We start from the raw sequence: 24,655 nt of genomic DNA on the forward strand, positions 1-24,655 counted from the left end.
GTCAGGACAGCTCCAAAACACGTTTTTACAGTCGTCGATGAACTACTATAAACACGCTGACACGATCAGCGACACATCCTCGAGGTTATCAGGCTATCACGACGGAGAGGGCTTCACGGCAAAGCACTAAAGTACAGCAAGCGACTCTGTAGGTCGTTCTCGGAACTCTACGTACTCTCCAGACTCTCCACGCTACAACTCGCGATGCACTCGACGACACACAGAGCACAGCTCCTGACGACTCTTCGGTTCAGTCGTTGCCAGAACTCAACACGCTCTCTCGACGATGCACTAACCGCGATACACTACGAGACGCTTTCGGTGCACTCGACGACCCACTCGGCACTCGCTGCCCGGCTGTCAACTCGATCGACTCCTCAGGGATTGACTCGCTAGACGAGACACCAACTCGATACTAATTGACCATCAGCTCTCCAGACGAGGCGCACAGTCCCTATCAGCTCGCTAGGCGAGACGCTCACTGACTGACTGCGGATCAGCAGTGTTTATATAGCTTTCGGTTTGTGTTCGAGAGCATTCTGTCCTAAATCGGTAAGAATTCGTTCCAGAAGGTTCTCCATCTGTGGATAAAAAAAAAAAAAAAAAAAAAAAAAAAAAATTGTATTTAGTCAAGATGTATGTCCATAACGTTGATTTATTGTTATTATTCACAGTTGGGAATAAAAAACCTTGAAATTCCGAGAATGGCTCATGATTCGACTGACTGGAGACAAATGTGCAATGAAACGAAATACTTTAACAACAAAAATAAATAAATAAATAAATAAAAATAAGTAAATAAAAAATAAATGGGATGTTGGTGTATTTAATTTTTAAATTTATAGTTAAAGATACTTTTCTTTGTATTCATTCGTTCTGGACGAGTATTGATGCGATATCACGCTGAAGCGCGACGTTTCCGGCTCAATAAATGTATTGCAAGTACATAACGTAGATACGTCTGGTGCATAAATAGGAGGTCGAAAATGGTAAAAGGGGGGTGACCATACGTCACAAGGCAAGCAATAAAGCATTGGAGAGGCCTGACATCGTGGGGTAATTTTTTTTCTTAGTGTACCAGCTGTTTTTCCCTTGCGTTACCACCACTGTTACGCGTACTACCGGTTAAGAATCGCCAATCTAAAGAAACGACTTTTGTCCTTTTTTATATTGGTATGTGAATATTGCTAATAAATATTGTTTATACTTTCACAGGAACGTGCCAAATACCTTCGACGCCGTCGTGCGAATCTTATTAATTTCCCTCTTGATTGGTGGAGACCAGGTTACGTGATAACGTTTTCTTAACTTATTTTGCTGCTGCATTAGCAAACGAATATTTGAGGGTAATTTATAAAGTTTCTCTCTATCATTAATTATATCACTAGCCTCTACAGTGGCAGTTTTAATTTTACTGGTTGATGAAGAGCTTTCATTTTCAGTATCAATAACAGTTCTTAAGCTTTTTTGAGGAAAACTTCAGTCTTTCAACAAATTTTCAAAACGCCTCCAGTGTGTGTAACTTCTGGTCATATTAGTGGAGGGTTTAGGAATTCCTAACGTAGCAATTACAGGTGGATGATCAGAGTCGAGTTGTAAATTACATCTAATGCCATTCGAACCGTTGTAGTCGCTAGAACACTATCTAGAATGTCTGATTTTTCTAGCCGGTCCGGTCGATATGTATATTCATTTGGGGAGTGCAATACTACAGGGTGATTTGTGACATACTCATGTAAAAATTTTCCGTTGGCATTGCCTCTTGTACTATTTCGTGCTGTATGCTTAGAATTAAAGTCCCCAGCAGCAATAGTAGAGAAGTCCTCAGGCAATATAGAGACTAGAAAGTATCAGAGAGTCGATTTCGTGGTGGGTTATACACTGCACAGAAATTTATGTCACCATACACCGGTGAAGTAATTTGAACAGTTACACTTTCACAATTAAAATCCGTGCATGAATTTATGAGACACGATGGATATTGTCTTTTCACATAAATCATAACACCCCCTCCTCTATGGGTGGTACGGTCACATTTCTATAAAACATAGTTCGGAACATTGAGACAATGGCATGGTATCGCAAGAGTCTCAATTATCATGCCAATGTCAATATCGTGATCAATACAAAATTGTTGGAATTCACCAATTCGACTATAGAGGCAATTGGCGCTCCAGAAAAAGAAACGGATAGTTGTCAGCCGTCTGGTGTAATTATCCATTAATTTAGGAATCCGTATTTCGTTCGTGATGTGTACTTGAGTTTTCATCGATTAATTTCTTGCACAGAAAAGGAATTCCAGATTCCTTAATGAAGGTGACCAACATACTTAGTTGCTGGAACATTTGTTTGGCCTCTATCATCATTATGATAGATTCCGGAGCGAGTCCTGTAGTTAATGCCTGAGCATATGATTTATTCGTCACTATACGTTCATTGAACGTTTTAGCTTTGGAAGTCACTTTCTGCTGCGGAAATTTCTCACAACCTCTATAGGTGGCTGTGTGTCTAACTTGCAAACAATTGGCACATTTCGATGGTTCAGATTTATCTTTTGAACACTAAAAAGTTTCATGCGCCTCAGCACAACAAACACAACGCGGCTCGTGATTGCAGTTCTTTTGCAAGTGATGGAACCATTGGCAGCAATAATACTGCAAGGGTCCCGCTCTGCCGTTGTAATTCTACACTTTGATTTTCATTCCCATAAGGAAAGATTCATGATAGATTCTCTTTTGTCATTTCTCACAAGAGTAATGAGAAAGAGTGGGAGGTTGATTTCATCACCATTTCTTCACTTTTCAGTTGGTTGACACGGATGGCGTCATACTTTTTGGCGACTAATTCTTCATCAATTTCCTTAATGTCCATGTAAGCCCGTAAATGCCGGATTAATACTTTTAAATTTTTGGATGCAGGTAGCTCAAAACAGTGGAAACTCACCTTTTCATCTTTCAGAATTTTCTGGACATGTTTTAAATTAGTAGGTAGTTTTACCAATATCTTAAATCCGTCCTGGATTTGCTGACCGAAGTAGTCACTTTCAGAGCGTAGTCCATGCTTCTTTAAGAGTGCTCTAGCTTTATTCCAGTTGATTTTGGTATCTCTTACGATGAAGGGCGGAAGCCGTCCTCAATTCTTGTTAGGATTTAATGATTCCGGTGGAATTTCATCAATTTTTCCGTCATCAATGGATGCTGTTTCCATTGATTCTGGTTCAGCAGTGCTGGGATCATCTCTGGGCGAATTAGGGTTCGTTACGGCTGCTTGGAGTGGTGCCGGCTTTCTGATTGGCTGTTTTAGGGGTCTCCGGGTGGTATCTCCTCTTTGAGCGCAGTCACAGAGTCCAAACTAGCATCTAGGGCTTTATATTTCGTAAAATCTTCTTCAGACCTTGCTGGGCTCTTCTGAAATTAGCTTTAATATTTGGACGTGGAGGAAAATCATCATTTTTCATGCTGTTTGCTGGTGGGGGAACCGCAGCAGTAGCAGGAGAATCATTAGGAATATCCTCTGGTTTGCTATCTTTTAGTGGTCTGCATTTCTCATTGGCAAGCGCCCTAAATTTGCAGAATAGGGCCAGGTCACGAGCTTCTCTTTCAGTCAGATAAGCTCTATCTTCCTGAATCATCTGTAAGTTCGTGATTTCCGATTTTTTACGGCAAACTGATGAACATAGTTCAGCGAATTATTTCAAAATGATAGTCGGAATACAGAGCGAGAACGGCGTCGGCTAAGTAGGATGTGGGACACCCGCAGACAGCGATGCACGAACACGTCTAGGCATAGAGTTAATAAGAGTGCGGATGGTGTCCTGAGGGATGGCTCTCCATTCTCTTTCAACCATTTGCCACAGTTCGTCTCCTGAACAAGGCAGGGGCAAAGTCTGCAAACGGCGTCCAATCACATGCCCCACATGTTCGATTGGTGACAGGTCAGGAGAGTACGGTGGCCAGGGAAGCATCTGTATACCTTGCAGAGCATGTGTGGCAGATGCGAGCACTGTGTGGTCGGGCGCTATCCTGTCGCCGCTCGGGAAAATGAGAGCGACAATCAGGGATTTTAATGAATATCTCTGATTTGAGCCTTTTTTTTTTTTTTTTTTAAAGTGGACGCCGACCATGTTTAGAGCCCAGAAAAGAATAGTTCAAAGTTTGGTGACGATAGCTATATTAGTAATTGATTACTTTATAGAACTCACTTTCTCTGGTAACATCAACCCATGAGCTCTATAAAGACTACAGAGGAATAATTCTCTTGTCTGGAAACTGTAGACAGACAAGGTCAGAATAAGGGTGTAAATAGCTCTTTTATTTTAGCGTAAAGGAGTAACAGTAACCCGACTTGGGTTTACACAAAAACATACTTCTGGATTAACTTAAACAGGTAACGATGAACTAAACATCAATGAAGTTAGGCTAGACTAACGGCTCACGGGATTAAGTAACTCGAATAAAGGCTCTGTTGTGTAGAAACCGGCAAGACAAGCCTAATGGCTAGAAGCACTCAACGCCACAAAATCAAATCGCTATTTAGTCACGGTAACAAGGTGACCTAAAGTAGGCAGAACACGTTCTAAAATCAACTTGCGAAACCTTTGCTTAAATAGTACTTCTTTCTCAGTCCGCCTGAATAAACGCGCATTAACTTATTTAGATTCTAGCATAATTAATGTGGGTGAAGAGGAAAGTGACAGGAAAGTTGCTTTAATTCAAAATTAGCTATTCGTCAAAAATAAACAGATAAATCCTCACTACTTTATTACAGTTAGTGCTAAAATTCTTCAAAATATTCAAGTTGATAATTAGTTATTTAGCTCTTGGTTTATGAAAATGAGGAATATTCCAAACTAATTAAAACAATACAATTAATTTAAAATATTAATTTAAAGTACCTGAAAAAAAAGCAGTAAATTCTAATTTAATCCATTTTATTTGCGATGATTTTACTAAAACGTATATAATAATAAAATAATTAGGCTTACTTAAAACTATTTATTACCAAATTGTTATCTTGTATGTGCATTTTTCCTGTTTCTATTATTTTTAAATGTAATCTCATGAAAATTAAAAATTCATGATGTAATCAAATTTATTCTCAGAAGCGTGTGTAAATGTAAAAAATTATTTTATTGTTCTATTAAAATCTATTATTTTATTAAACACATTTCAGGCATGGTGTGACAATTTAAGACCAGAAATGCTGAAGTACTTCATTTTGTCAATGGTACACAGCCCTCAAAAATTTAGGTGAGTGAAATAAGAAAGCTTTTATTTTAAATTGTAAAATTATTTCTGGAATAATATTGAATGTTCCTGATTATAAGTGTGTTGTTACTAGCATGTTAAAGGATTGAAATGATATCCTGCACAAAGGTATTTAAAATTACGGAGCAATTTCTAATCAACCAGAATTTGCAAAAGAATTTGGTTGCAGAGCAGATTCAACGATGAATCAAGAAAAAAGTGCGAGGTTTGGTAGAAGAGTCAACTGAATACGCTACATAATAAATAAACCAAATTTTAGAAAATATTTTATTTGTAATTTTAGTTTGGCGTTATGATGAAACATGTATTATCTATCTATACATATTATTTACATGCACGTAACTAAATATTAATTTTTAAAATCATACTGCACCTATTAGAAAATTTTATTTTAATATATCATAGATAATCTTGTTGTTGATAATTTTTAGAATTTTTAATCTAACCATGAGAAAATTTTCGCATCTGATATAAAGTCTATTTGTTATAACCTTTGGTTAGCATAGAAAGATAAAAGAAGGAACTCTTCGACAGAGATATTCATAATCCTGCAGATCACACTTAAATCAAACACAATGAAAATGAACCTGAGGAAAGAAGAACAGAAATTTACAACCATAATTCATAACCATTTTGCAAACAAGTAATAACATCCATGATTTTTTAATATCCAGTTATCATACATTCCAGAAATTTGACGGGCAATATCAAACGAACACAATTTTAGAATATTTAATTATTTAGGGCAAAGTTCTCAAGGAACAGCAACCTAAAGATACGAAACTTTCTTAAAAATATGCCTAACAGAAACTGGCTCATATTCACGGTACACCTAGGGTAAATCAGTTGTCTCCGAAGTAACTAGGCGGTTCGTTGCAATTCAAAGGTGCAATGAAAAAGAGCTACTTTTCTTTTAGGAAGTGCTTCACGAAGGCATCCTACCTCAATGGCAATAGCTCTCATATGTTTCTTGTATTGGCAATAAAAAAATAAGCATGCGACTGTGATTGCAATGTGTAATTTACATAATTATGAAAATCATTGCTCCTGATAATTTCGGTTACATAGCCTAAGGAGATCTTAATCCTGCGTTTGTATCAGCCTGAAATAACAGCATAAGTTATTTACTAACCCTTTGTTAACCCTATCCAACACGCTATCTTTTAAAGTCGGAATTTTGATAAAAGCAAACGTAGGTAGTCTAATTAGGCCTAGAGGAGTACACAAGTAAAATTTTGTGAAGATAGCACTTATCATTTTAATTCTGTGGGTGTGCCCAAAGTAGGCACACTGATTGAATAGAGCTTCGAAAAGAGTACTGAAATGAGCATTGTTGTCAATGAACTGACCGATGAGATACGGAGAAAGAAAGAATAAAGACTCTCAGTTGTCCTAGATGATCGGTGCGTCCGGTCTGGGAACACCTAGGGTTCGCGGTTTGATTTCAGGCAAGATTTCAAGGTAAAAATTTAAAACTTATATAAAATAAGGAGATTAGCATACAGCCAAAAAAATAACATACACATTTCTTTTCAAACAATTTCTTTTATACCCTAAAAAAATCTGGAAAAAAATTTAAAAATGAGGGTCTTAAAAAACTAAACATGGCTAAAATATATGGACTGGTTTGTGTTGAGCTGCCATCTGCTATAAATAAAGAAGGTTCAGAGTAACCTATAGTAATCTATAAATAGTTTTTCATTCAGTTTTTCTGTGCGTACAGAAGGAAATTTTTAGGTGTGTCCAGACCGGATGCACTGTGCCGCAAAGGGTTAAATGCTATCCATATTTTCAGTAAATATGCAAAAACAAAACATAGTTAAAGCGGATTGTGACCGCGGGAGCTAATTTGGGCTGTTTCGTACTGAACTAGATACGCATAACTTTGTTTAACAAATATGAGTGTTTATGATGTTCCCCGAAAAATACAGAACGTGGATTTGAATTATTTGAAGAGCTTCACTTATCTTCATAGTCTTCCCGTTTTAACAAAGGGAAAAATTAAGAGCTGAATTAATTTTCATAATCGTATCCGATTTACTGCTTGTTCACCTAGTTGGTAGAAAAGCATACATACATAGATAACTATCCTGCTTAATTTCTGCGTGTATAAATTTTCAGTAACAATATTGACTACTAATTATTTTATCATTAAATACAACACACATTTTCAATTAATAGTTTCTCTCTTGAAACAAGATTAATGAGATACAAAATTTGAATGTTGCTAGAAGAATAATACTTAATTAATTAATTTAATAATTATTTTAAATGTCACTTTCTGCAAGTACTGCATTTGCTCAATGACCGCAGCAAACCGCATTTCGAAAATAGATTAGGAAGTATTTTATATACTAAATTCTTTGAAGCACTAATATCTTCTGGTTTAAATTCCAGAGAATATCGTAAAATACTAATGGAGTTAGATCAAACGCAATGAGAGGCTAGAATAAACCTTTCTATGAAATGAGTTTCTTCTTTACCTGCAGTGGAAGGATCCTAGACGAAACATGCTTCGTTAAAACTAATGTACAACCTAGGTACGCAGGATTTTTAAACTGAACTGAAAATGTTCGTGCGATTTGTCCAACCAATCAGCTATCAAGAAAACGAAAACTCGAAGTATTTCTTTCGGCGCATTGTCGTGGGTAGCTCGTTGGTGTTCAAACTGTGACCCAAACGATGACTTTTCTTTGGTACTCATTCGCTACCGTTTTATTTGTCTATTACATAGAAAAAGCCCAGACGAGGCCGCGATGTAAACGCCGATGAAAGAGCTTTTTCCATTTTTCTTTATTGCGACAATTTTCTTAAATATTCATGTTACCGTGGTCCAGTCTCGCAATCTGCAAAAATCGTTAATAATCTTCATTAAATGTTCAAGTTAAATTGTCAATTTGAGTAATTTATGCATTTCCCTAGACATTAAATTATTCAGCCATTTTATAAAGTGTGCTTACAGACATCAAGGTAAAAGAAGTTCTCCACTTAAGTATTTTCATCACACTTCTTGTTGTTCATGCTATTGTACTTCGATGGTCATCCGTAAAATTTCATCTTTCTATAGAACTATTTCTACGGGACGTACACAGGCGTTAAAGTCGTTCTGAATTTCTGAAAGTGCTCATTTATTTATTTATTTAGCGACAAGTAACTTTTCGCCCTCAAAGGTCAGAGCCTTTTATAACTGCAATATGTTTCATCAACCTTCCATTAGCTTGAAACATATGGACAGATGAAAGATGCCTTTCAAAATCAGTCTTTCATTGAATGGACAATGCGTATGTAGCAATCAATAATCTAATGCCGTAAAAATAAAATTGTCATTTCTTTTCTGCATTGCGTCTTCGTCTGCGGTAAAAAATCATTTTATTTGTACATGTCACCTTTTTTTTTTTGGTGCAGTCGATACATCTGCTGAATGTCAAATTTCCTCATTATGAGAAAAGCAGCATTTGTACGAACAATGAGCAACAAGTTTTCGAGCATTGTTTAAATATCTACACATCTGTTCTGTTAACCGCAGTCTTCTTCCATAAAAGTTACTATTGAAACTCAATCCTGTCCTGTTTATTTAAACGTGCATTTGACATATATTTATTGGCATAGTGGAAGAACAAACTTTTCATTAATTCAATGAAAGGCATTTTCATTACAATTACTAGCTATCAGATAGAGTTAGTATAGTTTATACAGCGCCATCTGTATTTGGTCGCATTGGGACAAAACCACTCGATAACTTTAAGTTCTTAGATAGTGAGATTGTTAAGTTTTGCAACTTGAAAGAAAGATTGGAATTGTTTTCCTATCGTTAGTAGTCATAATTACAAACAGGCGTACGAAGGTAATAATAACAAACAGCCGTAATGGAAATTATAAAGGACGTTCTTTGTAGACTGTTGGTGTTGACAGGTAAGTACAAACTACATATTAAATTAGAAATTACTATTGTAAATGCAATTATATTAATTTGAAATAATCTGTAACTGAAGCATTTCACCATCAGTACCATTAGAGGTATTGAATTACAATTTTTGAGTCGGTGTAGTGATGCACCCACCTGCATAATGTGTACTTGATAAATAATAATGCTATGTTGTCGCTGTTACCAATCTTACTTCCCTGACAATGGTCAGGATAAAGCCACGACATTCATCGTGGCAAGGACTCAAATGAGCTTTGAGCACCATACGAGTGACAGCGCGACTTTAGCTCAGCTCGCCCCCAGTTTTGAGAAACTGTATCCCCGGTGAGAGGGGGGACGTATCCGAAAGTCTTCAACCAATCTACTCCTACCACAACCTCTCGAGAGGATTTCGGCTCGCTGCCTGTTTAGATTGCCCCACGTCGCATAGACATTATTCATTCACAAAGATTGATGCCTTATCCTGTTTCCGAGCCCGGCCCCATCGGTATAGAAATCAGAATCACTAATCACTACCCGGTTGGGCGGTAATCATGATATAAATCAATAAATTTAACTTTTGTATATTTAGTACTAAACGGATTCGAACTTATCTTTAGATAACTACGCTAATTCCAGACTGTTAGTGCTTGTTACTAAACGCATACTGATATCCTGCATTCTTCTTAAAAATCTTCAGTCTGATAATTTGACTGGTAACTAACGGATGAGAAACATCGGACAACATGCGATATGATACCGTGCTTTTCATAAAATTCATCGGGAAATATTTGGATTTTAATACCATTAAATGAACTTGAGGAAGAGAGATTTTAAGAACAACGGGGAGACATCAAAATGAATAACACTCATTGAGTATTAAAAAGCTGATGTTCTTGAAAGGAAAACTTAAGTTAGATGTAATTTAATCTTCTGAAGTTGGTTCTAGAAGAAGAGCATCTATATGCACTTAGCAGAATGCTGCCTATTCTTCTGTTATATAGGCTGTAAAATTGACTACAATATACATGTTTGAAAATGTAATGAAGAAGTTGAAAAGGTAATAAACGACACCAATTATTGTACTTGAATGTAATTTACATATTTGCGAACAAAACATTTTAGGTTTCCTGAATCGCATACCTCAGAGTTACGAAGTACGGCGTTATATGTTTAACATAAATTTGATTGTAATCGTTAAAGCGGTATAAACTAACTTAAAGAGTGGTCTGAATATGTTTTTCGTCAATTTTTATGAAATTTTGCAATTTTTTCCCTTCACAATATTTGAAAAGATAATAACATAAACCATGTAACATGAAAAAGCAGAAGTTAATGTGCATAAAATTTTCACCAGCAATTTTTCGGTAATCTTGACTTATTCATGTCAATTTATTCTCTAAAAAAATTCAGTATAAATAATCAAAAGAAATAAAATCTTCTGTAGCGTTTAAGGAGTAACGGAAGCTAAAAATTCTTCAAAAGATAGTGGTTTAGGATTTTTTGCATTTTCAATTTCTCTACACTTTTAGCTTGTAAAAATACCATACTTTTATCTCTATAAAAATTAGGACTGTAAATCTAGTTTTAATTTGTCATCGAATAAATAGGGATTTTTGCATAAAAATCCCATTTTCTCCAAAAGCGATTTTTTATACTCGATTCACCTTTTCTCAAAAACTGCTGCTCAGAAGTATATAAATTTTCATAGCTTGTTTATTATGTTTCCTAATGTTAACTGAAATGAGCTTTTTGCGATAAACTAAGAGAAAAAATTCAGTTTTTTTTTTTAGTCCAAAGGGGCTTTGTCTCTGAAGGACTATTGTTTTCGTTTCGCGATTTTGTTTGGTTCACTTTAAATGTCCGTTTCACTTTTCAAACTGTTGCAACCAAATGTTAAGAGTCCTGCATTATATTTAAAGAAATTGAATAATGAAAAATCTGCATAAATGTACGTCTAATTCTGACATTGTGATAAAACAACGGTACATAGAGCCATCGAATTTTGAATGACGTAATCCTACTGCGAATATGGGCATGTGGAAGCCCAAATTTGAAATTTGTAATTTTTTTTATTATCGATTTAATACTTTGTAAATATTTAACGAATTTTAGAGTAACAAACTCAACGATTTGAAAGCGAGCAATGGCAACTTTGTATATAAAAAACATTTTTATATCCAGCGCGCGAGACTCAGAACGCGGAAATTCTAAATGTATGCTCGATTTAAAACTATTCTGCGATATTGATCTTGAACTGAATTTTATGCTTTAAGTGCGAAGAACGAGATATTTATAAAATAAAGGTAACAGACAAAATGTTTAAAAAACGCTCCGTTGTACGTAATTTAAAAACGGAAACCTTTAATTTTTTTTTTTTTTTTTTTTTCGAGAAAAGTGCTAAGTTTTTCTATGCCTAATACAATATGCTATAAACTATCCTAAAACTCAAAACGGTTGAATACCTCATTTCAGTATAATCTCATAGAGGTACTCTGTAATTAGACAAAACAAATTCAAACATGTATTTACAGCAGATTTTGAGAAAAGGTACATCAAAAAAGGCCAATTTAACATTGTCGGTATGGATGTTCCTACTTCCCTTAAAAGGCCCTACAAATTCGAGTGCAAAGAAACAACAACGTTGCCAATACAGAGATTCCCCTACGCATGTTACTTACAGGCCTTTCAATTTGCAAAGCGTTTGTATGTGGAATCCGCGTCACCTATGGTTGTAATATTTTAATCTCAATATCTTAATTTGATTCAAATTTTCCTGTCTATCCAATCAACTACCATTCACTAATATTATATAATTTATTATGCATATTTCTTAATTAGTATAATTTTTAAATTTCATTCACTATCTATAAAAATTGCTTCAGTAATAAATCAACATCTTTTCGTTAAAAACCCATTCGGAACTTCAGTTATTGAAGTAGACAGCTCATCCCGATAATAGAAAATTCCAAATAACTACACTATCTTTATGGCCGCCCATACAGGAAAGTGGTTACGGACTCTCATTGCTGCAAGTGAAGGGCTTGGGTTCGAATCCCGGAGAAGGCACTTATGTAATTTGTTTGTTTCTGCATAAGAGGCAGCGATGACCCACCTATCATGTACCTCTAAGGCCCATATCACACGGCGTTTGTTTCACATGAACAACTGTTTCGGACAATTTTTCTGCCTGGTTTACTATTGAAAGAAAAACGTGCGACTTTTTCCTGCCTTTCCAAAAAAATTGCAAGTTGTTCGTTTTCAAACAATCAGCTATCAGCTTCGAATGCAACTTGTTTGTATCAGCTTGTTTCAGCTTGTTTGTATCAGCTTGTTTGTAGTGACGAACCAGTTTCCCCCTGTGTTAACCTCAAAGCGATCTATATGGTGATTAACTGCTGTGACAAAGCAGAAGAAGTGTTACAAACAGTTGTTCTTCCGAAACAAAACGACGTGTGATAGCAGCCTAATATAGATCACCTCTTCTGGCCTTAGTAATGGCCACCTCCTATAAACGACTAGAGTCTGCCTTTGGAAGAAAACAAAGTTGTCTTTGTGTCTTTAGTCAAAATGTCTAATTATTGTAGAGTAAGGTAGATGTATTTTTCTTTTATACAGTTTTGTTTTATAGGAGATTATGCATTTTGATATGCTTGAAATATGCAGCATTTAAAAGTAAGGAAACAACTAATTCTTTACCCTCAAAAACACGCGAACATCCACGTCCCTGCAACGACAAAACTAGCAATGCTACTTCTAGTATTATTACTGATAATAATTAATATGTGCTGGATAACCCAAAAGATATAAGAGAAAATGCGATAGTAAACGACAGCAATTATTCTGTACATTATAGAGAAAACATTGTAAGCCCAAAAGGGCTGTTAGCCTCGAAATGCGATTTTGCGTTGTTTCACTTTTCATTCGAGTCTGTTGCTATTCGGCAAAATTTAAGCAGTTTATTTCTATGTAATTAATTCATTCGGCAAAATTTAACTAATTTATTATGTATTTTGGAATTTAATCTCTCAGTTGCCGATGTGCAAACTAAGCTAATTAAAAGCAATAGATGCAGTTCTTAAAAATCTTACCTTTTTACTTTTCAATCTGATTGATTTAATTTTATTTATATCGTGATATATCTAGTAAAAACATTAAATATTTTTACAAATTACATTATATATTTTTCGCTTTTTAAATACATACAACATTGCATTCCTAGTTTAAATGGATCTTCATCTAATAACCTATAGAATGGTGTGCTGTTTCACCTGGGCCATGCCTACTGATAATATCTACTTATAAACCATAGTAAAGTTTAAAAGAGTCCTTTTGAGCTGTCGTTAAGATCTGGAAGCTTTGGGGCTTAAAAAATTACTAGGCCAAAGGGCGTTAGCAAAGAAAGGCTATTAATTTCAAAACGGCATTTTGCGACTATTCACTTTACAAGCTATTGTTACTAAATATCATCGCCAAGTATTATATTTAAAGAAAGTAAATAATGAGGAATCTGCATAAATGTTTCTCACATTGTGAAGAAACAACTGTACATAGAGCCATCCAGTTTTGAGTAATGTAGTCCTCCAACCGAACATGGACATTTGGAAGCGCGAATTTTGAATTTCGAACTTGTTTTATTACCTGTTTAAAATTTTATAAAACTTTAACAACGATTTAATTAACAAACTCAACGATTTCAAAGCGAGCAATGGCAACACTATACGAAAAAAAAAAAAAAAAAAAAAAAAAAAAAAAATTTTTACCTCCAGCGCACGAGACGAGACTGTATCGGAGATTCTAAAGAAAAGCTCTTTTTAAATTATTTTTGTGATATTGCTGTTGAATTGAATTTTATGGTTTAAGTACGAAGAACATGAAATTGAATAAACAAATGTAACACACAAAGCGTTAAAAACGCCCCTTTGGGCGTAATATAAAACTTGAAACTTTTCAGACTTTTTTTTTTTTTTTAATTTCTTTGAAATCTATTATACAAAGGCTATTTAAGCTATCCCTCAAATAATGATACAAAAATTTGTTTTAACATAGGAAAATGTTTGATAAATCGATGTAAAATAAAATGAAAAAACAGTAAGGAGTATGAAAAATAACGGACATTGGTTTTGAAGCACCTAAGCCTAAAAACAGGTTGCTGTAAAATATGCTCTTCATTTAAACTACTGACTCTCACTGCTGCAAGTGAAGGGCTTGGGTTCGAATCCCGGAGAAGGCACTTATGTAATTCGTTTGTTTCTGCATAAGAGGCAGCAGTGGCCCACCTATCATGTACCTCTCAGGCCCATATCACACGGCGTTTGTTTTACACGAACAACTGTTTCGGACAATTTTTCTGCCTGGTTTATTATTGAAAGAAAGACGAGCGACTTTTTCCTGCCTTTCCAAAAAAATTGCAAGTTGTTCGTTTTCAAACAATCAGCTATGATCTAAGACCAAAGAATATGATATCAATAGGTTGAGTGTGAATAATAACTGAAGCAAGTATTATCGAAAAAAGTAAACCTGGAATTCATTCATTACCCCAAATAAGGGTTAATAATATGACGTTTAGTTGCTAAGATTCGTGATGACCATTTAGACGCCCGCATATTTACGTGAGAGTATTTTCCGCAGTCTGCTGCAAAGGTAACAAAATATTCTTAGTATCTGCTACGGAAATTTTCAAACAATTTCCTTTTTTATTTACAGAGCGTAGATTCAAATTGCATCTGGATACACTAAAACTGATTTTGCTGAAATTGCTTTCTTTGATCAGTGTGCAGATTGCTTTTTATGAAATGTGTTGCGTTTGAATTCCTAAAATTTACAGACAAATATTTTATTTAAAAATATGATTTGTACACCACATCACTTCCTTGTACGGAATATTAATTTACAAGAATTTTTTCCTACATTTCATTTAATCTTATTTCCTCGAATTGCATTAGAGATATATTTCTCCTTCAATTAATACAGCTCTCCCTTCGCAAAAAAACTTACATAAAAACCCAAAATATCCTCACTAGAAAATTGAAAGATATAGAAAAGCATAAAACACCAAATACAATTAAAACTAGAGTTTCTACGCAAAAACAAGCAGTTCCGCCAACGGGGAAAGAAACATACTTTTCGGTGCACAAAACTAAAAGTTTCCTTTTGGTTCCACTCGGCAAGACGACACTGAAGGTGTAGAAGGAGTGAATTCACTATTCTGCTAAGTTTCAAATGTAAACAAATACTGTTGGTATGGTGAAAATAAATTAGGCTTAGCCGCACTTAAACAAATTTTAGATTGTTGATAATTCTGCAATTGTTGCATGCAGATTAACATTAACCGAAAGATAAAAACCACATAAATCAATAATTTTTAAGGAAAAAAAAACTGCACTATTTATCAACATATAAGAATAAAAACACTAAGCTCACTCACCCGAGTAACAGAGTGGGTATATGTATATATATATATAATTTCATATAACTTTTGGTGCTGCCTATTGCAAACAAAAATGGAACTGCACAACTGCATGTTATAGCAGTCCTATATACAAAATTTCAACGCTCTGAGGCTAATCGTTTTTGAGATATGCGAAATACTCACGTACGCACGTACGTACGTACGTACGTAGAGACGCCAAGAAAAATCTCTTCTCAATCCATTTTAAATCAATTTTATAGTTAGTTTAGGGAAAAAGAGACCTTCATCCTGTCTTTACAGATGTCACACAAAAATATTGTTAAATTGCATTCGATAGCGGTCAAAATGGATATTTTCGTTGAAATATGATACCTGGAATTTTTCGCGGTTACGTTACTTCCTTTACTTCGTACAAGGGTAGTAAAAATGGGTTCAAATCATATTTTTTTCTGTTTCTAATTTACTATATGAAAACTCTTATATTGGCTCGCCATATTATTATATTATGTGTAATGTATATACGAGCCAGTTTCGCTTAGAAAGTCCTCCACGAAGGCATTCCTCCCTTAGGCCGATAGCCCTAGTGTGCTTTGTCATAATTAAATAAACCAAACCAAACCAACCATATTATTATATTTGTATCCAATTAAACAATTGTAATGAGTGCAGTTCATGACGATCCAATGCAAGAGTGGACGACATACCAATCAATTTTTGCTTAACCATTTCAAATAGTAATAGATTGTTACTTAAATACTGTGTACTTGAACATTGTTTACAATCACAATACAATTGTGATGCACCAAAATTTTCTCACTATGTTCGGAAGATTCATAAAACCAAAAATAATATCCTCTGAACGATCTAAACCCAGCATTAAAGAAAGTCAGAGTTTAAATTGCACGTATTTTTAAATTGTGCTGCTAGTGCACAATTGTGCGTATTTTTAAATTGTGCACGTATTTTTAAATTCTCTTTCATTGCTTGAAAGAGAATGAATTGGAAAAACGCTCTTCACATATATATATGTGTGCGTGAATATGCATCAAAATGTGTCATGTATCTACCTCTCTAGGTCAACAATTTCTGAAAATAGGTCATTTCCAAAACCATAATTGAATGGTGTACTGAAAATTTCATTAGTAATGTTTTCCCAGCTGACCACTTTAAAAAAAAAATTGAATCATGAGGGTATCATTTTAGAAAGATTTCGTGATGTATGAACGCATAAATCAATATATTTTATAATTATTAATCGAATGAATTTTGTTTTTCAGATTCCAGTAGAAATTTCTATGTTCCAACCTCCACAAATCTTCGTCTGTTGCCTTTTAATGCCTCGTCTGTATCCGATCTCTGTCTGACACCATTATGTGTTAAAGAAGGTAAACACTTTCATTAGTTTTTGCTGCAGGGTATTTATATATGTTATAATTGTCTCTGTATCTTCTCAATAACACTTGCTCATTTTTAGTACAACCTCAAATGTAGCATGTGTTCTCACTTGTTTACACCTACATGGCTCTCTGACCTACTTAAAGATTCCTATGGCACTTGAACATACATTGACATTCAGAACTACTGTAATCCAATGAAAATCTAATTAGTGAATGACTTTTCTTGTATCTTCATTTTTTAGTATTCTTGAGAAAAGAGCAGGAAAAAAAAATTCTAAAACTTAATTTCGCTCATCTCTATCAGTTCTAAAAATAAATAATATTTAATGTTACGTAAAGACGCAGAAGGCTTTGCATGTTCTGCTTATTAAGTGTACAGAAAGCCTTTTTGCAAAATCAGAGTTGTGTATTCTGCCTTTCAGTCGTATCTTTTAATACTATAACGGAACATTTACATCATCATAAATAACAGACGTTGACTTCCAAAGCGGTCTATCGAGCTATTAGAAAGAAATAATGATATGGAAACTTAGGTTAGAAAGTTAGACAGAAGTTGAAAATTAAAGACGAAAGCAAAATAAACCCATGCTTTATATATATATATATATATATATATATATATATATACAGAGTGTTTCAGCAGAGCGGTTACAAACCTTCAGGAGATAAAATGCACGTAGACGAATAGATAAACACATAGCAATGCATGGTTTTCCTGACGCGGTAGTGACAACCCAAAATTCAAAAAAGGAAGGACACGATCAGGGTGAATGCCTTGGCCGTTTACATTGCCAACTTCATTATCAGCTTTAATCATTCCTATTTAAGTCACTGCAGGCCCGGTTTGATTTCCAAAACCATACAATCCATTCATAGCATGTTCGGGTTTCACTTTAAGTTTCTTAGCAACTGAAGTCCTTAAAAGACAATAGAAACTCCCCGTATCCATTAAAGCCTGTACTTCTTCAGAATTATTCAGTTTTGCTCTCTTCTGAATTTTCACCAACTTGCTCAACAGAACAATTTTTATCATTTGAATGATTATTTTAAGCTTTATTAACACACGTTTTAGCTTTATGTCAAGTTTTACTAAATTTTCGGCACATTACTACTGGATTTGTCAGCAGACAGTCCTTTGAAATATGTCCAAAATTATTACAGCTGAAGCAGTTTGGTTCACCTGTTTCATTATGTGTGATAGAGTTTTTTCTTTTCATTGACTGTAGCAACTGGTCCATCTTTAAAGGAGTTTCGCTTGTCAAAAGGCCTTTCTTTACTTGGTTGCTTATTTTTGAAAGTTGACTAGAACTTAAGCAACAAAAATCAGCGTTATATTTTCAAATTTTCACAGGACTAGTTTCGATGGTTTTACCGAACCATCATCCTCAGCTGCAAAATCGCAAATGAATAAGTAAGATATAATGATTAGATAAGATAAGATAAGAAAGCCTGGACAGGAGATAACTACTGGCTCCATCTGTTGATGAAAGCAGAACTAAAACATAATTTCTTTAAAGGCTGAAGGCTAAGATGGATTGGAAAGAAGAATTAACTTGTGAAAGCAGTTGAAAATCAGTCACAGAACAGCTGTGGACTGCAATAACTACGTGCGAGAGATTTATGTGGATTCTTTGCTTAAACGTCAACAACGGTAAACAGGAGGACCTTAAACGTCAACAACGGAAACAGGAGGTATGATCGTGGATGAAAATATGTCAACGAAGCGCAAAAACAATGCGGGGCGGATTCTACCAAACAGAGGATCTTTGGTAGAGATTGCCGTGAAACAAACGAATGCTTCCTTTTGAAGGTGCCAAACCGATCCATGAGTATTAGATTAGAAGCAATAAAGGAGAATATCGAAAACGAAACTATAATATACTCCGATTCATAGAAATCATATTGCACTGAAAAACCGGAAGAGGAATGTTTGGAACATTTCAAAATGAACCATAAATATAATTTTGTTGAACCGAAAACTGTAACGTACACACACACACACACACACATACACACACCAAAAAAAAAAAAAAAAAAAACTATGGGATAGCACGAAATAAGAAACACAGAGGAACGGCACGTCATCATTTAGTAAGTTATCTCGCTCTATTTATGTGGAGAAAGTAAATAAAAGACCCATCTTAAAAAGATTTTAAATGATATTAAAATGTTTATGCCTCCAAAGTAAAAAATTCTTACAACTAACATTTGTTAACATTTTTTATAAGTATGCTGTGTGTTGTCGCCAATAAAGTCTGCTTGGCGAGATTTACGCTGCGAAATGGAAAAGTACCTTTTTTTCAAATCGCTCATTTTATGACTCTCATTTACATTTTCTCCCAATTCTTCGTTTAATATTCTTAAATCGCATTTCTTTACCTTACCGAAAATAGACATTACAAGATTAAATTTTATAATAAATATGTTACAGCAATCAATGCACATACCTTGAAATTAAAATTCTTTTCAACTTATTTACCCGTAGAAAATTCTTATAACTTTAGACTTAGGTTTCAGAATTATCCCGCTTCCGATTTCTGTTAGCTTCCCTTTGTATTTAAATTAATGACTCATAAGACGTTTTTAAAAAGCAAACATTTATTTAAAGATAAATCGTACCCGTTACTTAATAACCTACACATAACGTATTCGTAAACGTCATAACATAACAGAGGTTTTTACTGCATCGTATCGATATACATGTCAATAGTGTTTCATCTGAATATTTAAAAAGTAATATAAATAGAACGACATCCAGATTATCTGTTGTCATTCCTCAATAGATAGTCCGTCTAATAACAATAAATAATTTACAATCGTGCTTACATAAATAACACTTCTATTTCTAAAAAATCCTTAGTAAGTTTATGGCTATTTAAGCCAATACCTACCTTATGCAAGGAGGCTAGAAGAGAAGCCCAAGAGACTGTGTCGAAGGCACCCGAAATGTCGACGAATACCACCGTGACATGAGCCTCTGATTTACTTTTACAAATATGACCTACAACTCAAAAGAAAGCCCCTCAGCCGAGCTGCCGGGAATAAAACAATACTGCCTTTCAGATATTAAATTATTTATAAACTAGCGGAAGTATCTGATGCCAGTTACGTTAGATTGAGAGTAATGCATCTAACAGCAGAGAGAACGATACCGCTGTAATCCTTCTCTAATAACGATGCAAAAAATACGATTCATAGTCATACATTCTTCAGTCTCGTGCGATATGGAACCCACATAAAAATTTTCCATAGAAAAATAAACTAATTCTCTCTCATTATATAAGCATCAATGGCACGCAGTTTTCAATGATTTTCATCTTTCTAACCAAATGGTCGTAAAAGCTCAAGTTCCATTCAATATTTCACTTATTATATTCAATTTTAGTCGATTCAGTGCGACAAACAATTTATCATAATTAATCAGAAAGAAATAACGCGAACAAACAAGCACACAAACAGACATTCTTCTTTATATATATATATATATATATATAATTTGTAAAACTTACAAATTTTTGATTAACAAATTCTACGATTCGAAAGTGAACAGTAGCAACACTTTCCGATAAAGCACTTTGATCTCCAACGCACGAGACTGTTGCCACTCGGAAAAATGAGTGCGAAAATTAACTAAATTTTCGGAGTTTTTAATTAATATCTTGGCTGATTAAAAACGTACGCATGCGAAATGGCTTCCCGCGAATTTTTGGAATCGGGAGGAATGTGCTCAATGTTTGGCAATGCTATTTTTATTTCATCGTAAAACTTAAATTTTTTATTAACAAACTCTAGGATTTGAAAGCAAGGAATGACAACTTCCAAAATAAAGCGGATTTTTCATCTACAGCTTGCGAGACTGTTGCCACTCGGAAAAATGTGGACGAAAATTATCGTTTTTCTGAGTTTTTATTTAATATCTCTGATTATAGATACTTTTTTGGGGGGTGGGGAAAGTGGACCTCGACCTTTTTGAGGACCCATGAAAGAATTGTAGAAAATTTGGTGACGATAGCTATAGTAGTGAGTGAGTTATTAGAGGACAAACAAACAGACTTTCTTCTTTATATATAGAGAGAGATAAATAAATGATGAAAAATTCTTTTAGTAATTAACTTATCTAAAATTTATGCAAATACTTTAAGTAGACAGATGGAACCCTCATACTTAGGAATCAAGATCAGCTTGGTAATTTTCCAAACATTACAAAACGTACAAAGATTAAAACATTTATTAAAAATTAATAATAGAAAATGAAGTTGGGGGATTCCGTCAAGACCCGGTGCACTTCTCTGCGAAATCCTAAAAATAGTAGCCTGTAATTCCACGTTAGTAAAAACCTGTTCAATCTCTCTAACATATTCCTCAGAACCTATGGAGTCATCAGAAATTCCAAAATCCAGAACACCATCTAAAATCTTTTGATAATATATGCGAGGATTCAAATTATTCGTTTCAGAGGAAAAATAACTTTTTTTTTCCATTTATTAGTAGGAATTTTGAACGGTTTTCATAATAGTGTTTAATATTTTAAAATTGTTTATTGTATTTAAAAATACGTTTAGATTTACGTATTGTTACGAATTTTGTATTTAGTTACATATTTTAGTAAAATTATAATTAAAATTGTTTTATTTCCCTTTGCAATACAGAGAGTGATAAATTTAAGAGAAAGCTACGCCCAAAAAGTAAAAATATAAAAACACGTGCATTTAACATTGAATAAATAAATATATCTTTTGTTTGTAGTGAAATTGAATAAATGTCATAGATTACTGTAGCTGTTACCGTAACTCTCTTTTGCTTTTCAGAAATCTCGAGAAGCAAAGAAATCACTATAACTTTCCGGCGACAGATGAAAAGATATAAAAAGCCAAAGAGAGAATATAATAGTCTTCAGCTCAGTTGCTTAATTATTGCGAGTTGTTGTTTCGCTAACTACTGTTTTTATTTTTGCGAATTCGCGGATTAGCTTTCTTTTTGCATTGTGATGTATTTCAACGATTTTAATAGCTTAAAGTATAGCTACTGATTATATTGTCTGATACTGCGATATTGTACGAATATCTCCGAGGAAAATTACAGCGTTTTGTTATATTTTTTACGATAAGAATAAATTTTATTAAACTTTTATCAGACTTGCGCATTCAGTCTATTAAGAACCCGTACGCACGCAACTATATTAATTTTTGAAATAATTAACCAAGAGAAATTAACCAGGAGAAACCAAGTTGATTAACCAAGAGAAATTAGCTAAGAGAGTCATTTGGTTTAGCTTAGAAAGGTTTCAGATATCGAAATTCTGAGTTCAAGTTCCGAATTAGCTAAGCATTAGCGTTACGCAAGCCATGTGACAGAGATTAATCTAGAAATGGTGCACATTTCTAGATTAAGCTCTGTCACACAAAAGGTCTAGAAATCATTCACAAAATGTTGGAATACACAGAGGAAATGCTCAAATTAAAAATGAGGAATTAACAGGCTATTGTTAAATTAAATTAAAAAATATATATACAACGTGAAATGTTCTTCTCTTACAGATTTAAATCTACCTGTTGATCTGCCAGAAAACAGAGATATTCTACTGCCTTTGCTCAACGGATCCGAGACCTGTAAGACACCGTCATGCGTCAAGGCAGGTAAGAAACGTTTTTTTCTTCATATTTATAATTCTGTTAAAATACATAAAAGATTTTGTTTTATTTTATCGTGGTCAGAAACATCTATTTCTAAGATCCTATTGCAATTGTGATACGAAAATGTAATTTCAATTGTTACCTGTCAATTACCTGTCAATGCCACATTCAATTGTTACCTGTCAATGCCACATTAAATTGTCCATTGCTAGGATATGCTAACTGATTTGAGCGGCGCTCTTGCCATTAAGTGCAATGTTAGTGTAAACCTTCGTTAGTTTTTGCATTCTATTTGAATGTAATTTTATCCTTCTGGATATAGGTGCAGAAAGAAAAAAAAATGACAAGTTCAGCGTTACTGACAATCTTCAAATAAGCCCATAAACACTTTTAAAGAAATTTCAACTCGAATACATAATGAATTTTTTTAAGTTTATGTCTTACTATTAAATTTAAATAGCCCTTCCTATTACTATTTGTAATGTAAATAATAAAGAAAACTGATAAAAATAGCTTTTCTTAGAATTTGATTTTGTCTTTTACATTATATTTTATTAATTATTTTCGCGATATATTTAACATATTCTTTTTTAATGTTAGAAAACGTCCTATCAGAATGTTAGTAAATAGATCGGAAAACAATCTTCGGATTGAAATTTATTCCAAATCTCTGAAAGGGTCTTTCGAAATGTTTTCAGTTTTACCAAATACACCTCTGTTATTTATCTTTGTAATGTCAATATTTTTAGACGATGTTTAAGGTGTGTGATGTGTTAATCGCAATGTTTTAAAATTTTTCAAACCTTAAAGTAGATTTTTCGCTCTCTTTTAATAAAGGAAACAAAAATCTGAAGAGAAAAAAGAGATTTTATTGCAATTCCACGTTTTAAATCATGTTCGCAGTTCCGCTTTATTTTTGCATTGATCATAAGACTTCGCTTGGGAAAAAAAAAAAAAAAAAACTCTTTGTTGGTGAGATGAGAAAAAGAAACTTTACTTCGCTATGTAACATCAATTTAGGGAACAGTTCACTAATCACAAACAAATATAATATAAATATAAACACTAATCACAACCCAAGTGCATTAAGGAGCTTTGACTTCATTAATCTTTGACGTAAATTTTGCATCGACTTTACATGCCGTCTCTCAGACAGGCCTACAGTAATTATCGATGCAGTGAAACGAATGTTTACTGCTCGTGGAGAAGTTGAATGATGTCAAATGAAGAAAATTGACCATTTAAGTTCGTCCGAAGGATTTCATTATTATGGAAGTTCGGAAATAAACTTCACACTGCACCCGAGAAATTATATTTCCTTTGATATTCAACCAGAAACCCTCTTTCGTCGTGAACACTAAATGCAAATTCGGTACCGCCGTGCAATACACAGTCGCACAAAGCAAAGATCTTATCTGCAAGAAATACCTTCGGAATTCGTTGGACATCCGAATGTGACAAGATTTAACAGCGTTCTTCTGCATTTAGAGACTGTATGTATAGACTCTAAAGACTGTACCTTTAGTCTCTAAATGCAGACTGTCTTAGAGACTGTATCTATAGTCTCAAAATGCAGACAGCTGGACAGCATGACTTGTTCGGTGATTATCACAATGCGAGAAACATACATACATTTATGCAGGTTCTTTACTATTTAATTTTTTTAAATATAATATAGGGCGATAATATTTGGTGGCAACAATTTGAAAATTGAAATGCCACAAAAAATGCCAAAACAAAATTAATAGCCCGTTTGGGCTAAAATAATTTTGCATATCTTTAAGCCAAATGATGATATGTAGGATAAGATGTATTAATTGTAGAAGAAATAAGTGACGATATTGTTGTGACTGCTGTAGAGCTGCTTCGATTTACAGCTCGTAGCTGTGTTTTCGCGTGTTGTAACAGAGGCTTTGCTTGTGGCAGCATCTATAGGTCCAATTCAGAAGGGCGACTTGAGAAGTTGCTTGGCCTCGGGCACAGAATTTTAGGCCGTGACATGGGCCGTCTTATGGTGAATAAAGGCGAGATAACTATGTATT

General features: G+C 34.3%; 2 protein-coding genes across 2 annotated transcripts in view; one reads left to right on the forward strand and one right to left on the reverse strand.

Annotated features, from left to right (window-relative positions):
- LOC146998342 (uncharacterized) overlaps positions 1–24,655 on the reverse strand; it is a 255,903-nt gene that overhangs the window by 159,017 nt on the left and 72,231 nt on the right. The gene's annotated exons all lie outside the window — the stretch shown is intronic.
- LOC118203645 (endothelin-converting enzyme 1-like) overlaps positions 8,811–24,655 on the forward strand; it is a 163,353-nt gene continuing 147,508 nt past the window's right edge. The window contains exons 1-3 of the mRNA XM_085814138.1: positions 8,811–9,179; positions 16,861–16,968; positions 22,518–22,616. Of these exons, the coding sequence (XP_085670264.1) occupies positions 9,134–9,179; positions 16,861–16,968; positions 22,518–22,616 (253 nt within the window). The 5' untranslated portion in view covers positions 8,811–9,133. The remainder of the gene's footprint in view (positions 9,180–16,860; positions 16,969–22,517; positions 22,617–24,655) is intronic.

Source organism: Stegodyphus dumicola, chromosome 3 (genome assembly GCF_044657685.1).
Source record: "Stegodyphus dumicola isolate Sdum_Otavi_A_Nest chromosome 3, ASM4465768v1".
Taxonomy (NCBI): domain Eukaryota; kingdom Metazoa; phylum Arthropoda; class Arachnida; order Araneae; family Eresidae; genus Stegodyphus; species Stegodyphus dumicola.